Below are 16,909 nucleotides of genomic sequence, written 5' to 3' on the forward strand. Positions count from 1 at the left end.
CTCCGAGTGCACCAAGTTGTTTTGCTCTCCTTCCCCGGAAGACCCGGCTGAAAATCCGGAAAAAGAATCGGGAAACTCCAGGGGGCATATTGCGCTTGCGCACAGAGGGGCCGGAAGTCGAGGCGGGAGGCTTCCGTTTCTGGTTTTGCTCAAGTGTTTGGGTTTCTTCGCGGCCGCTGAAGATGAACCGACTCTTCGGGAAAGCGAAACCCAAGGCTCCGCCGCCCAGCCTGACTGACTGCATTGGCACGGTGGGCATTTGATCATGCATAAATAGGCTCAGGACCTCTGACACACCCGACCCCGCCCACCCCCGGTGCCGGGCCCCTATTCTTCCACTTCGTTTCGGGTCCTGGGCCCCTTATACGTCGGCGCTCTCTATCCCACCTTCTCCCCTTCATCCCTGTTACCCAAGTCATTCCTGACGCCACAAACCAGGGACCCCGTAACCCCATCACTGCCTTGCCCTGCCAGCACCCAACCCGTTTTGATGCCCATTGCCCGTCCACTCTCGCCTTGATCGTCTCACTTCACCCAGCCCTAGGCCCATACACCCTTCCCACCTCGTCCTGCCTGATCCCTTACCCTTCTTGCATCTGTCATCCCCAGCCCACATCAGGACTCAGCTTGATATCCTAGGTCAACATACCTGTACCTCAGTCTTGGATCTCAGTAACACAAAACTCAGAACCCTGGCCCTTCAGATTAAGCCACCATCCCCGATCTAGGAAATGGCACTAGATCTACAATCAGCTGGTTTCACTGGGCACTGGCCCATTTCACGCGCCTCTTGGATGAGCTCTCAGCCTGGCTAATCTCTGATTCTAGGGAAATTCCAACTCAACTCAGTGATTCTCAAATTATTTTCTGCCCCAACCCACTTGAGGGCTACCTGGTATATCAGAATTGGGGCAGTGTGGCAGGGGAGTCAGAGTATAATTTATAAAAGCCCAGGGTTTCTGGTTGGGAATGCCCTTCTTTGTGAACCACTGGTTTTCACCCTTCCCCTTAAACTCCTCTTTTCTTCCTCTGTATTCCTTCCTCTCTACCTGCCCCTTCTGGATTAAGTGTATTGCAGTAACTACCAGTGCATTTGATATTTTCCCCTAAGGTGGACAGCAGGGCAGAATCCATTGACAAGAAGATTTCTCGATTGGATGCTGAGCTAGTGAAGTATAAGGATCAGATCAAGAAGATGAGAGAGGGTCCTGCAAAGGTAAGGTAGGCAGCAACCGCTGCATAAGGTGCTGGCACAGCCTAGTTTTAGCACTTATAGAAATAGGGCCTAGTTTGGCTGGGCACGGTGGCTCATGCCTGTAATCTAGCACTTTGGGAGGCTGAGGTGGGTGGATCACAAGGTCAGGCATTTGAGACCAGCCTGGCCAACATAGCGAAACCCCATCTCTACTGAAAATACAAAAACTTAGCCGGGCATGGTGGCGGGCGCCTGTAATCCCAGCTACTCAGGAGGCTGAGGCAGAAGAATCACTTGAACCTGGGAGGCGGAGGTTGCAGTGAGCAGAGACGACACCGTTGCACTCTAGTCCAGGTGACAGTGTGAGACTGCGTCTCAAAAAAAAAAAAAAAAAAAAACAGGACCTAGTGCAGGAGCTGTGAGCATCTCTACAGAAGAGATGCTTACAGTCTCATAAGGAGAAAATATGTGAGGGTGTATCCTTTAGGGAGGAGAGTTTGCAACCAAATATGGAAGGGAGGCTGGCGATTGATCTGGTGAAAAGAGATGCTGGTCACACATCTAAAAGCATGTGCATGAGAATTAGCATATTATACTGAGAAGGTAGTCACCTGGAGAGGAAGACTAGGCTGTGCTCAAGATCAATGACTTGCCAAGCTGGTCAGGTTAGGTTGGTATACTAGACTGCTTAAGGAGTGGCCTGCTGGGAAAAAGTGAGCTAGGCGTCTGGGACCAGTGTTCTAATACTAACACTGTCCGTGCCATCTAGTTGTGACCTTGATAAAGTCACTTATTTTCCACTCCTGTTAGGTAGAAACATAAAATACTGCATTTAAGCACATGGAGTGTGGATATAGAAGTACCTTGTTTTTTCCAGATCCATAACTTATTAACCATGTGAGCCTGGGTATCACTGAACCTCTATTTCCTCATCTGTAAAACAGAGATAATACCTACCATACAGTATGAGGATTAAATGAGGTAATTGATGTGTACCACTATGTCTAGGATAAAGTAGTACTCAGTAAATGTGAGTTATGATAATCTGTGAAGTAATAATACCTGTTTTTCCTTCCTCATTGGAGAAGACAAATAAAATGATCTACAGCATTCTATAGAAAAGGAAGGCTTTTCCCAGCCATCTTAGTGGATGAGGGGGAATGAAGAGCAACCAGAGGCAGGAAAGCCCATCTAGATTTGAGACAATGAAAGCCCAAACCATGGTGGTAGGAAACCAAAGAATCAGTTTGAAAGTGAGTTCTGAAATCAGCTAACAGGATGATTATTCATGAACAAACTACAGAAAGAGGAAAGATAAGGTTGATATAAAGATTTTCAACCTAGAGAGGTGAGGGATTGGTGGGCCATTGTTACCTATTTCCAAGGTGAGATAAGGTTTAGGAGTTTGGAATTATTGAGGTTAAGTTGATAGGCTATACAAGTGAAGAATCTCCCTAAGGCAACTGGATATACAGAATCAGCACTTTTGGGGCTAGAGGCGGAGATAATATGCATTAGGAAAAGAGAAAGTAGTTCAGGACTCTGGGATGTGGGATGCAAAGACAGATAGGAGCTAAGGCTTAAAGACTGGACCTTAGAGATACCTGTTTTGGGGAGGGGAAGAACAGAATCCAGGAGCCATTATGCCTACTACTTTGAAGAAGAGAGGAAGTAGGCATGTGAGTTTGAGGCTATGGGAAATTTCTTTTACTGTATGTGTGTTTTCCACCTTATTTTTATTAAATCTGTTTTTCTCTCCAGAATATGGTCAAGCAGAAAGCCTTGCGAGTTTTAAAGCAAAAGCGAATGTAAGTTACACACACAATTTCTTTCCCTGTAGCAGGTTTAACTAAAAGAAAAATGGTCTTCCATTCCTTCAGGTTTTCATACTATTTTCTAAGCACTCTTGATTTAATTACAGATTTTCATTGACATGTAATTAAATAGTTAGCTGGGTTCTTCCCCGCTACGTGTTCAGCAATATCTGTTGTAACAACTTCCATTTAAATAGAACTTTTTGCCATGATAGAGATGCTCTATATCTGTGTGCTCAGTACAGTAGCTATTAGCAACATGTGGTTATTGAGCACTTGAAATGTGGCTGGTGTGACTAAGGAACTGAAGTTTAAATTTTATTCAATTTAAATAATTTAAGTAGCCTTATATGGTTAGTGACTACTGTTTTGGACCAGATCTGTAGGGTTTGGTTTTCCTATTATTTATTTTAGAGTGTACCTTTTTTGTTTTTGTTTGTAAAGTTAGGAATCCTAAATGTTTGTTCCCTTCCACCATAATAAATTTAAAGATCCTTAATTTGTTTTAGGCGACTATGTCCCAGTTTTGAGCAGAAGCTAACTAGTATCTTTGGTGCCTACCTCTGTGGACTGTTCAGCTGATGAGATCCTCTGCAGGGTTATAGAGGTCAGGTGTAATTAGCTATTGAGGAACTAGAAAGATTGTCAGTATCTCTCTTCCTATATTAAAACGACTTTTTATAAGATACCAGATGCCAGCTTCCTCCTTTTAGATTAGATCAAATTGGAAAAAGAAATTGTAATGCCTAGACTGGTGAGAGTGTGGTGAAATGATTTACCTTCTTAATTGGTAGCATTACTAGTTTTAAGTAACCTTTTTTGTGATAAAAAGAATACAGGTTCATTGTAGAAACTTGGAAAATACATAAATATGAACAGCAGAAAATAAAATTTACCTAAATTCTTACTGCTGGAAATAACCACCTTTAAAATGCTAATTTCTTCCAGTTTCTTTCCTCTGCTTCTGCATATGTGGTATGTGTGCATATAACTTTTTAGAAGAAATGAAATTGTAGTGTGTATATGTAGCTTTTCCTTTTCCACTTAATATCATGAGCATTTCCCTGTTCTTTTAAATATTCTTTGGAAACTTTACATTTTTTAATGAGATTATAATATTCTACCATTTGCTTGCACCATGAATGGACCATTCTTTTTTTTTTTTTTTGGACCATTCTTTTTTTAGTTGGGTAGATTGTTTCCAATATTGTATAAAGAACATAGTGACATAAGTCTTTGAGGTAATATTATAATTTGATATAAAACTTTATTTTACAAACATTTGAACACCAGACATTATATCATTATATTAGGTCAGATGGATTACCTAATTATGGGTACAAAATTAATAAAATACACCTGGGGCTGGGCACAGTAGCTCACACCTATAATCCCAGCATTTTGGGAGGCCAAGACAGCAGATCACTTGAGGTCAGGAGTTGGAGATCAGCCTGGCCAACATGGTGAAATCCCGTCTCCACTAAAAATACAATTAGCTGGGTGTGGTTGCGTGCACCTGTAGTCCCACCTACTTGGGAGGCTGAGGTGGGAGAATCGCTTGAACCCAGGAGGCAGAGGTTACAGTAATCTGAGATGGCACCACTACACTCCAGCCTGGGCAATAGAGCAAGACTGTCTCTAAACAAATAAATAAATAAATAACCAAAATAAAATATGCCTGTCTTCAAGGAGTTCAAAATTCTGGAAAACCATTTAGCTATATGTATGAAGAGCCTTAAAAATAGTTTTGCCCTTTGCTCTAAGAATGTCACTTGTGTATATTTATCATAGAAAATAATTATAAAGACATACTAAGATATGCAGCAGGCCTGGCGCAATGGCTCATGCCTGTAATCCCAGCACTTTGGGAGGCTGAGGCGGGCAGATCACCTGAGGTTGGGAGTTCGAGACCAGCCTGACCAACATGGAGAAACCCTGTCTCTACTAAAAGTACAAAATTAGCTGGGCATGGTGGCACATGCCTGTAATCCCAGCTACTCCAGAGGCTGAGGCAGGAGAATTGCTTGAACCCAGGAGGCGGAGGTTGCGGTGAGCCACGATGGTACCATTGCACTCCAGCCTGGGCAACAAGAGCGAAACTGTCTCAAAAAAAAAAAAAAAAAAAAAAGATATGCAGCAACATAGAAAAAAGCAAATGCTATAATGTTAAGTGGAAAATAGTGTTATAACTAAAATACAGTCATGTGCTGCATAACAATGTTTTTGTCAATGAATGACAGAACAGACTGCATTATACCACTCTGGCCCCTATAAGGTTATAATACTGTATTTTTACTGGATCTTTTCTATAGGATGTTTAGATACACAGATACCATAGTGTTACAATTGGCTACGATATTCAGTACAGTAACATGCTGTACAGGTTTGTAGCCTAGGAGCAAGCACTAGGCTATATCATATAGCTTAGGTGAGTAGTGGGCTATACCGCATAGGTTTGTGTAAATACACTCTGTGATATTTGCACAATGATGAAATTGCCTAAGAATGTATTTCTCAGAACATATCCCCATTGTTAAGCGATGCATGACTGTACATGCAAAGGAAAAAGACTGGAGGGACACATCAAATGATATTTGTGTTAGAGTGATTAAATTGTTTTTGCCAATTTCTCTGTGTGATATCTAATTTTTAAGTTTTTTGTTCCTTTTTTTTTTTTTTATAAAGAAAATACTCTTATTTAGTGTGGGGATACTTTGTTCTTGAGGATTTCTGTCTGGTTCATATATTTGCCATTCTCAATTGACTCTAAAAAGGTATGAGCAGCAGCGGGACAATCTCGCCCAACAGTCATTCAACATGGAACAAGCCAATTATACCATCCAGTCATTGAAGGACACCAAGACCACGGTACTCCCAAAACATCTTTTCCTGTTATTTCATTTATTTATTCTTATTCTCTTTTCTTATGGCTTTTTAAAGACAGTTGAACCAGCTGGGTGCAGTGGTTCATGCCTGTAATCCCAACACTGGGAGGCTGAGGTGGGTAGATCACCTGAAGTCAGGAGTTCGAGACCAGCCTGACCAACATGGTGAAACCCTGCCTCTACTGAAAAATACAAAAATTAGCTGGGTGTGGTGGTGCACACCTGTAATCACAGCTACCTGGGAGGCTGAGGCAGGAGAATCGCTTGAACCCAGGAGACAGAGGTTGCAGTGAGCCATTGCACTCCAGCCTGGGCGGCAAGAGTGAAACTGTCTCAAATAAATAAATAAAGACAATTTAGCCAACATGACTTTCTAAAACATTGTGTTTTCTTCTTCCTTTTCTTAGGTTGATGCTATGAAACTGGGAGTAAAGGAAATGAAGAAGGCATACAAGCAAGTGAAGATCGACCAGATTGAGGTGAGACGTATGCTAGTTTCTGCAAGAATGTGCACTAGTTTCTGAGAGAATCCAAACGAGTGTGCGTGTGATAGGAATAGCACAGGAGAGGAACTGAATCTTGGGGCTGCCGTTTACTAGTAGAGTAACTTCGAGAAAGGGTACCAAATGTCTCAGTTTCCTCAGATCCTAATACCACATACAGTTACAGACTGTCCCTGATTTAAGATGGTTCAACTTAATGATTTTTCAGTTTGATGATGGTGCGGAAACTATATGTATTCAGTAGAAACCATACTTTGAATATCCACGTAACCATTCTGTTTTTCAGTTTCCTTACAATATTTAATAAATTACATGAGATACTCAACACTTTGTTATAAAATAGGCTGTTAGATGATTTTGCCCAACTGTAGGCCAATGTAAGTGTTCTGAGCACAGTTAAGGTAGGCTAGGTTAAGTGATGGTTTAGTAGGTTAGGTGTATTGAATGCACTTTCTTTCTTTTTTTTTTTTTTTTGAGGTGGAGTCTCGCTCTGTCGCCCAGGCTGGAGTGCAGTGGCCAGATCTCAGCTCACTGCAAGCTCCGCCTCCCGGGTTTATGCCATTCTCCTGCCTTAGCCTCCCGAGTAGCTGGGACTACAGACGCCCGCCACCTCGCCCGGCTAGTTTTTTTTGTATTTTTTAGTAGAGATGGGGTTTCACCGGGTTAGCCAGGATGGTCTCCATCTCCTGACTTTGTGATCCGCCCGTCTCAGCCTCCCAAAGTGCTGGGATTATAGTCTTGAGCCACCGCGCCTGGCCCTGAATGCACTTTCTACTTAAGATATTTTGAACTTACGATGGGTTTATCAGAATGTAACCCTATCTTAAGTCAAGGAACTTCTGTATTATGAGGATGAAATAAATGAGCTAGTATATCTACACACACAATGCCTGGCCTATAATAAGCATCCAGTAGTTACTTTTAACTAATGCAGTGATACTTAGTCTGTTTCTTCAATGGTAGAGTAGTGATGTTGTTGCCTTTTCCCAGGACTGTCATGAGTGTTAAATGAAGGTATGTAGGTAAAGTGTATGTAAAGTGTGTAGCCCAACTCCTGGTGTAGTAGACTTGGTTCCCTTTTCTAGTAATTCTCTTTAAATTTTTAATAATAATGTCATTAGTTCCTTATAGTTAGCATTTTTTTTGGAATTGGGTTTTGACCAGGGAGATGAGCCCTAAGAGCTTGGCAGCTCTCAGCTGTCAGATGAATAGCCCAGGTGGCAAGAGGAGATAGCAGAGGGAGTGAGTGGTGACTGGTCAGAGGAGAGAGGCTTCCTTTCTGCATACAAAATGGTGCTCTTGACCTTTACCCCCTAACTAGAATGTCCATTTCCTTGAATGCAGGGACTTGATTTTGTTCACTATTATGTCCCCAGTGCCCACAACAATGCCCCGCCATAGTTGGTGCTCAGAAAGTATTTGATGGTTGATGAATCAGAGACTATAAAAGGAGATAAAGCCAAAAAAAAAAGGGGGGGTGAGAGAAAGCTGTATGGCCTGATTCAAGCAGTGTTTGTTGGGTGAGCAGTTACTACATACCAGGCATTTTATTGCCTCTGCAAAGGTATTCTCTGATAATGCCGATCTTTAGTAAGAGTGAAGGCAGGCCGGGCGCAGTGGCTCACGCCTGTAATCCCAGCACTTTGGGAGGCCGAGGCAGGTGGATCACGAAGTCAGGAGATGGAGACCATCCTGGCCAACATGGTGAAACCCCGTCTCTACTAAAAATACAAAAAAAATTAGCCGGGCGCGGTGTGGTGGCAGGTGCCTGTAGTCCCAGCTACTCGGGAGGCTGAGGCAGGAGAATGGTGTGAACCCGGGAGGCAGAGCATGCAGTGAGCCAAGATCGCACCACTGCACTTCAGCCTGGGCAACAGAGTGAGACTCTGTCTCAAAAAAAAAAAAAAAAAAAGTGAAGGCATTTCTCCCCTCTCTCATTTTTTCAAGCACCCCTCTTAGGTTGCCTTGGTCTCTAATCCTCCACAAGTGTCTGCATGCATGGAATTAAACGATATGATACTCTCTTAAGAGCTTCACTGATAAAAGTGTTCTGTGTATGCTTGTCTTTTTTTTTTTTTTTTTGAGACAGAGTCTCGTTCTGTCACCAAGGCTGCAGTGCAGTGGTGTGATCTCGACTCACTGCAACCTCCGCCTCCTGGGTTCAAGCGGTTCTCCTGCCTCAGCCTTCCAAACAGCTGGGATTACAGGTGCCCGCCACCACGCCCAGCTAATTTTTGTTTTTTTTTGTAGAGATGGGGTTTCACCATGTTGGCCAGGCTAGTCTCAAACTCCTGACCTCAAGTGATCCGCCCACCTCAGCCTCCCAAAGTGTTGGGATTACAGGCATGAGCCATCACTCCCAGCCATCTTTTTTTGTATAATATCATTTGCCATTAAAATATAATGAAATGCAATGGTATTTTCTGCTTTTAGGGTTCCTTGTGTTTTAATTAAAGCTATTTAATAGGAACAAAAGAGAAACTTTGGTCTTTGTGAATGCTTTGTATGTCTCTTCGTCTCTCACCTGTGGTTGTCTGTCTGTCTCCCTGCCTAATTAATCCTTTTCCTGTCCTCCAATAGATTGCCAGCATGACAGGTGGAGAGCCCCTTTAACTCTTTTGGTGTGTATGTGTCTTTGGTTAGATCCGAATTTTTTGGTTAGATTTATTTTCCTAAAATGCTTTACTTGGAAAATATTTTCATTGTTTTATAGCTTTAACTTTTTATTTTGCTGTTGCGTGCGTGTAGGTCTGTTTTTCTTTTGCTTTTTTCAGTTTCTGCATATCACTGCGTCAATGTTCTTTTTAGCTTAGTGCTTATATTTTTTTATATTGCTTTTGTTTGTTTATGCAATAGAAAACCAGCTAATTGTGGGATGAATTTTTTCTGTGTCTATTCTGGAGTCTTGCTAGGAATCCTATTCATAGATGATCTGGGAAGATGTGTCTTGATGTGTAATACTATTGTATAAGCTTGACTTGATGAGCTTTCTCTCTGTTATTTTCATTGTCTTTTAATTATTACTCAGCCAGTGCTTCTCTGTGTAGCAGAGTGTTAAATATGCATATAATGTGGCAGTTTGGTACTTGGAAATACAGAAAATCAAAGTTTAAAAAAAAAAATTTCCCCTCCATTTTACTACCCTTTTCACCTTTATGGGGGCCAGGAAGGAATTTTCTTTTTTCTTTTTTGCTGTTGCCCAGGCTGGATTATAGTGACTCAGTCTCAGCTCACCGCAACCTCTGCCTCCCAGGCTCAAGCCATCCTTCTGCTTCAGTCTCCCGAGTAGCTGGGACTACAGGCATACACCATGCCCAGCTAAATTTTGTATTTTTTGTGGAGATGAGGTTTTGCCATGTTCCCCAGGTTGGTCCCAAACTCCTGAGCCCAAGCGATCTGCCCACTTTTGCCTCCCAGAGTGCTGGGATTACAGGCATAAGCTACTGCACCTGGCAGAATTTTCAAATGTCTTGCACTGTGTTAGAAATTCTGAAGGATAAATGGTACTGATTTGGTCCTTTTGCTTTATCAACACTAGTTCTATTCCTGTCTGTGTGGAATTACAGTATATGAAGAGTATATTGTTCTGCACATAATACAGTAAAATATATATAGTATTGGGTGCTTAGTGTTTTACATATATTATTGCAATAAATCCTTACAATAACCGCAGTGAGAATATGGCTATTTTATTTATTTATTTATTTATTTTCGAAATGGAGTCTTGCTCTGTCGCCCAGGCTGGAGTGCGGTGGCGCGATCTCGGCTCACTGCAACCTCTGCCTCCCGGGTTCAAATGATTCTCCTGCCTCAGCCTCCTGAGTAGCTGGGATTACAGGCGCATGCTGCCATGCCCAGCTACTTTTTTGTATTTTAGTAGAGATAGAGTTTCACTGTGTTGCCCAGGCTGGTCGCAGACTCCTGAGTTCAGGCAATCCACCCGCTGCGGCCTCCCAAAGTGCTGGGATTACAGGCATGAGCCACCGCGCCAGGCCAGATACGGCTATTAATAATTCCATTTTACAAATGAGGAAAATAAGGCTTAGAGACATTACTTCTCATTGAGTAATGGCAAAATTGAACTTGGGTATATCTGACTCCAGAGTCTCACTCCTAACCATTATACCAGCTGCCCTTTGTTATGCTATACCACTTCTTAGATTGGTTTCACATTACAATTTACCCTTGAACAGCAAGTGCAGTTTGAACTGCACGAGTCACTTATATGCAGATACTTTTCAACCAAACAAGGATCGAAAATATAGTATTTGCAGGATGCGAAACCACCCATATGGAAGGCCGACTGGGGACTTAGGTATGGGCAGATTTTGGTACAGGCAGACATCCTGGAACCAATCCCTTGCATGTACCAAGGGACAACTGCATTTTTAGCCTTGTAGTAATCTCCCAGTTAAGCACAGGTAGATTATTCATACATGATTTATGCCCTCAGTCCATTTTTTTCACCAGCCTTGTCTTGGCTGTGACACCTATCATGATTCCCTTTCTGATTCTCCACCCAGGGTGTGCCATGTACAACTCACTTTTTCTACCACTTCGGTTGTTTCTACTCTTGCCTCCTTTCTCTACACAATGTAATCTGTCTTTGACTGACTTGAGAAGAATAATTTGCTTGTCTCAATAACCTCCCTGTCTTCATTAACTAGAAAATGATTGATAGTTTAGATCAAGATAGTTGCTTGATTTAATGTTTCAAGTAAAACTTTCTGTAATAGTAGACAGCTAGACAGCTGACATCATCTATTCTCACATAGGACTTTGGGCTTCCATGAGGCACTTTAAAATCAAATCCAGCCGGGCATGGTAGCTCATGCCTATAATCCCAGCATGTTGGGAGGCTGAGGCAGGCAGACCACCTGAGGTTGGGAGTTCGAGACCAGCCTAACCAAGATGGCAAAACCCTATCTCTACTGAAAATACAAAAATTAGCCAGGCATGGTGGCGCACACCTGTAATCTCAGCTACTTGGAGGCTGAGGCAGGAAAATTGCCTGAACCCGGGAGGTGAAGGTTGCAGTGAGCTGAGATTGCACCTTTGCACTCCAGCCTGGGCGACACAGCGAGACTCCATCTCAATAAATAAATAAATAAATAAATAAATAAATAAAGTAAAAAAGTGAGAGATCGCCAATTCTATTCTTTACTTTTAAGTTCACATTTTGCCACCAAAAATAGGTGGGGGATTATGTGGGTCAGTAACATGCATAGTTATTGTTAGAGGAAATCTTTGGGCTTGTGGTTTTTAATTCTTAAGCATTCTCTCATACTTTTAATTAGAAGGGATGTTTAAGAGTTACTTGAACCTGTCCTTTAAAGGAGTGTCTGCTCAGTTGTTGACATTAAAAAATTGCTAGCCAAAGACTGGGCTAGGGGAGGTGAACTAACAGTTTTTGAGAACTGTTTATGTGCTTGGTGTTTTACATACATTATCTTTTTAAAAATTGCTCATGTCTAGATTCAAAGGAGAATGTAGGGGAAAGGGATACTTAGAAGAAAATGGTAAATAAGAGAAAATCCTCTCATATATATTTCCATAGGATTTACAAGACCAGCTAGAGGATATGATGGAAGATGCAAATGAAATCCAAGAAGCACTGAGTCGCAGTTATGGCACCCCAGAACTGGATGAAGATGATTTAGAAGCAGGTAAGTTATGAGAAAAGTAATGTATATTTAGTTTTGGAGTCCAAAAGGAACAACTGCCTGGGACCTTTTCCCAAATGCTAGTGAAAATTTCTATCAGGATTTCCTGAAGGTTAGTTTACGGTACAGTCCCTGGGCAAAGAGCTTGTGAGGCAGCCACATCAGATTGTATACTCCACCAACAACAGTGGGATGGATCAACTCTGAAGGAAGTCCAGGTACAGGCTGACCTGGTGCTTAGTATCTGTAAGTGTCCTCCACATGGCCTTTCCTTGCTATATTCCTTTTGATTTTGTTCTACCTGTTTTCCTAGTTGGAGTGATCTCCCTCAGAACAGCAAAACCAATTAAGAAACAATAATTAGGGCCAGGCACTCTAATCCCAGCACTTTGGGAGGCCAAGGTAGGCGGATCCACTCAAGCCCAGGAGTTCGAGACCTGGCAGAGCAATGTGGCGTGACCCCATCTCTATAAAAAATACAAAAATTACCCAGGCATGGTGGTGTGTGCCTGTAGTCCTAGCTACTCGGGAGGCTGAGGTGGAAGGATCACTTGATCCCAGGAAGTAGAGGTTCCAGTGAGCTGAGATTGCACCACTGCAGCCTGGGCAGCAGAGTGAGACCTTCTCTCAAAAAAAAGAAATAATCGTTGGCAAATACTTAGTGTGCATCTACTCTATACCAGGTATTCTACTAGGTGGTGGGAATTTAGCACTGAATAAAAATGCAGTCCCTACATTCATGAAGCTTCTCTAGCAGTGGAAGACATAAATGGTTTGCTTCAAGTAATTACTAGAGCACAGACTATAGGCAAGAAGTATGGGGTAGCATGGGAGCACATACTAAGGGACTCTAACCTAGTTAGTAGTGGGAGAGAGGCATGGGACCTGAAGGATGAGTAGGGGATAGCACGAAAAAATGAGAAGGGTTGTCAAATGGCCTCAGGGAGAGCAGTCTGGAACCTATTGCGATAACCATTTAAGAGATGATGGTGGCCAAGACTAGCTAGGGTGATGGTAGCAGAAACAGACAGAAGTGGACAGATTGGAGACATCTTAGAAAATTGAGTGGGCAAGATTTAATGATTGGTTGGATGTAGAAGAAGTGGGAGGTGTCAAGGGTGACTCAGTTTCTAGCATGCGTAACTGGGTAGATGACAGAACCATTCCACACTGAATTTCTATTGTGTGATTCCCCTGTTACATTACTGCTGCTGCTTTCCCGCTCTCTCCATGGTCTTTTTTTGCCTAGAACCTTTTAATTTTTTCCCATTTATTTCTTTATTTTTTAATTTCCCATCTTCAGTTGCCCCTGATAAGTCTCTACCTGCTATTGTCATTCCTCTTGGGTACTTCCAACTCATTTTACCACAGACTTATTTTTGGAGTCTGATTTCATGTAATGGTCACACAGCATACAACAATCTCATGCCCTCTTCACTGCCTTCTTTCAAGTCCATCGATAAATGAGAGAATTTATTAGCTCCCAGTTTTCTTGGTTACATTTTTTTAAAATGTTGACTTTCAATCTCAGAGTTGGATGCACTGGGTGATGAGCTTCTGGCTGATGAAGACAGTTCTTATTTGGATGAGGCAGCATCTGCACCTGCAATTCCAGAAGGTGTTCCCACTGATACAAAAAACAAGGTGAAAGCTTTTTCTGCTTATATTTTAATGCAAAATAGCAAAGGCTTTATGCTTGACCATAAGTCTGGGAATCTAAAAGGTAGTCTTACATTAGAACAAAGAAAGACAGTCCTGGTCATTATTTTGTGAACCCTTGAAGGTCTGGTTTTTCTGCATTGGATGATGAACTGACTGCATAAACAGTGTCACTGAGCTCAGCTCAGGAATATTTTTATACAATGACAATTTGTGTAACATACATAATCTCACCCTTGTTGTGAGCTGGCACTGGGTACCATTGATGGGTCTTAGACATTTCCCGTAAAAGCATAAGCAACACATGCATGAGACTTGCTAGGCAGCAGTGAAAAAGTCTCACTCTCCATACACACCAGTTAATTACTGGCTGGATTTTTAATTTTATTTTCCTTTCCTTTTCTTTTTTTTTCCTATAAAACAGGAATTTAGAACGAGTGGATTTTCTAAACTATGGATTAATAATTTAAGCATAAAACTTAATGTAGAAAGATTCTAATTTAAGGCAAAAGAATCAGAACACCTGGCACTAAGTATGACTAATTACTTAGCTGTTGTAAGCTTTTCTTTTCCTTGCATCTGTAAAATACAGATAATTACAGGTATCTCATGTAATTGTTGTGCAAGCAAATTAGATCTTGTATATAAAGGACTTTGCAAATGTAAAGCTCTGTCCAAATCTACATGGTTGTCTTTTTTTTTTTTTTGAGGCAGAGACTCATTCTGTCACTCAGGCTAGAGTGCAGTAGTGTGATCTCAGCTCACTGCAACCTCTGCCCCCCTGGTTCAAGCAATCCTCGTGCCTCAGCCACCCAGGTAGCTGGGATTACAGGTGCACGCCACCATACCCGGCTAATTTTTGTATTTTTAGTAGAGACGGGATTTCACCATGTTGGCCACACTGGTCTCAAACTCCTGGTCTCAAGTGATCCGCCTGCCTCAGCCTTCCAAAGTGCTGGGGTTATAGGCATGAGCCACTAATAATGACAACCAGTCTGAGCACAGTGTGACTTTGAGCAAAATAGCAGAAATTTATGTCTTCTTTTTGAACCTCATCAGTTTTTCCTACGTGTAAAATGTGAGAGCAAAGGGCAGGGAGGAGGTAATTTCTTAGGTCCATTATTGCTGGTTTCTGTGAGTATGCATCTTCGTCTATTGTATCCCTCCCTTCTCTGTTGAGCCTGGGATAGTCTTGCCTTTCTGAACTGCCCACTCCTCCCCGACTTCTCTGGCAACTTCAAGGTCCCAAGTCCATGGGTTACTTTTTCTCAGCAACCCATGAAATAATTTTTATTAACACTACCAAAGCCCACCTTGTTAATTTCCTAGTAACAAGTCCCTGAAGCATCTATGTTATTTCCACTTTGAGAAGGTCACAGATTCCTGAGTTATATATGCCATGGATATATGGGGGTCTTGTTGTTGTTGTATCTTTTTGAGATGGAGTCTCGCTCTGTCACCCAGGCTGGAGTGCAGTGGCACAATCTCTGCTCACTGCAACCTCCACCCCCGAGTTTAAGCAATCCTCCCACCTCAGCCTCCCAAGTAGCTGAGATTACAGGCAAGCTTCACCATGCCTGGCTAATTTTTTGTGTTTTCAGTAGAGATGGGGTTTCACCATGTTGGTCAGGCTGGCCTCGAACTCCTGACCTCAAATGATCCACCTGCCTCAGCCTCCCAAAGTGCTGGGATTATAGGTGTGAGCCCAGCCTGTTGTTGTTTTTAAAGTAAAGGAATAAAAGAAGGGCTGCTCCATAGGCAGAGCAGCCCTGGTGTTCATCGATAGTGGTATTGCTGCCTATGATTATATAAAGCATGATATGGAAGTGACTGCCTATCCAAGGGCACTGCTCCTTCAAGAATTTGGGAGGCTAAGAAAGGCATTGGTCCACCTTAGGGATCAGGGTGAAAATGCAAATCTGGACACAAGGACCCACTGCTTAATCTTTCCTTTTTGACCCTCCCAGCCTCCTTTTCCCCTTTCCAGGTTTACTCTTAGATTTCTCTTTCTCCCTCTTTCACTCTCTTTCCCCTGTGGAGGAGTCCCCTTTTGGCCCTTTCTAGTTCTCTTCTTATCACTTCCTCCTTTACTTTTCATGAAAAAGCTCGTTCTCATCTTATGAGTGGGATTTTGGTTTTGATTGATTAAATACTTGGAAATGAGTTTTAACTATTAAATGTTTGTAATCCTTTTTTTTTTTTTTTATCAAATGGAAAAATAGTGGCACTAAACATTGCTTCCTTTTTACAGGATGGAGTTCTGGTGGATGAATTTGGATTGCCACAGATCCCTGCTTCATAGATTTGCATCATTCAAGTATATCTTGTAAAACAAACACGTATTACAGGACTAGGAAATATTTATCTTTCCAAATTTACCATAACAGATGTAGGTTTCTTTCCTTTCTTTGAAGGAAAGTTTAATTACATTGCTCTTTTATTTTTTCCATTAAGAGACTCATTGCTTGGGAAATGCTTTCTTTGTACTAAAATTTGATTCCTTTTTTTCTTATGAAAAACAAACTCAGTTTAAAAGTATCTTTAGCTCGTATGACTTGTTTTCATTCATTAATAATAATTTGAAATAAAACTAAGGAAATGGAATCGTAAAAATCTATGACAGTGTAACTCTGCAGTCTCAAAATGACCTGATAAATTGATAAGACAAAGATGAGATTATTGGGGCTATTCATATTATGATTCAGAATCATTTTCTATTGTGGTATTATAGGTTGGTTAAAGTGATGGCCTTTTTGATGGGTTTTGTTGTGTCTTGTGAACAAGTTATTACTGTGTCCATTATTGGAATGGAATTATCACTACTGTATCATGAGTGGGTATTTTGATTCTATGGTTCCCTCAGTATTACATGTTGACTTGTAATCAATAATGAATATTTCTTGATATTTAATGTATAGGACATTTATTTATACTCAATAAATATTTTTCAAAAGGATATCATTTTAATAATATCACTTCAGCTTAAAACCTCTACTGCGGAAACCAAATTTAATAGAATTTTAATGTCATTTCAGCCTAGAACTCCACTATAGAAACCAAACTAACCAGTAGCATTGTGAGGAAAGAGCAAGGAACAATCTGGGCTTGGGCCCTGGGTTTACCATTTACTAACTACTGAATAGTCTATTCAACTTCTCTAACCTTCTGTTTCCTTATTAGTAAAATCATG

The 16,909-nt window shown here is 41.6% G+C and overlaps 1 protein-coding gene across 1 annotated transcript; it reads left to right on the forward strand.

Annotated features, from left to right (window-relative positions):
* The first annotated feature begins 91 nt into the window (after positions 1-91).
* CHMP5 (charged multivesicular body protein 5) lies at positions 92-16,675 on the forward strand. Its single transcript, XM_007969001.3, has 8 exons — positions 92-251; positions 1,112-1,216; positions 2,957-3,003; positions 5,784-5,877; positions 6,302-6,373; positions 11,955-12,063; positions 13,592-13,704; positions 15,971-16,675. Exons 1-8 carry the CDS (start codon positions 183-185, stop codon positions 16,019-16,021), a joined length of 660 nt encoding a protein of 219 aa, XP_007967192.1. The 5' UTR covers positions 92-182; the 3' UTR covers positions 16,022-16,675.
* The last annotated feature ends 234 nt before the right edge of the window (positions 16,676-16,909 follow it).

Source organism: Chlorocebus sabaeus, chromosome 12 (genome assembly GCF_047675955.1).
Source record: "Chlorocebus sabaeus isolate Y175 chromosome 12, mChlSab1.0.hap1, whole genome shotgun sequence".
Taxonomy (NCBI): domain Eukaryota; kingdom Metazoa; phylum Chordata; class Mammalia; order Primates; family Cercopithecidae; genus Chlorocebus; species Chlorocebus sabaeus.

Bases quoted from the DNA above. Each gene is read 5' to 3' on its own strand.
- CHMP5 (XM_007969001.3), top strand. From the start codon at position 183: ATGAACCGACTCTTCGGGAAAGCGAAACCCAAGGCTCCGCCGCCCAGC. The intron at 3,004-5,783 runs GTAAGTTACACA...GACTCTAAAAAG, and splicing joins GTTTTAAAGCAAAAGCGAAT to GTATGAGCAGCAGCGGGACA. The intron at 13,705-15,970 runs GTGAAAGCTTTT...TCCTTTTTACAG, and splicing joins CCACTGATACAAAAAACAAG to GATGGAGTTCTGGTGGATGA.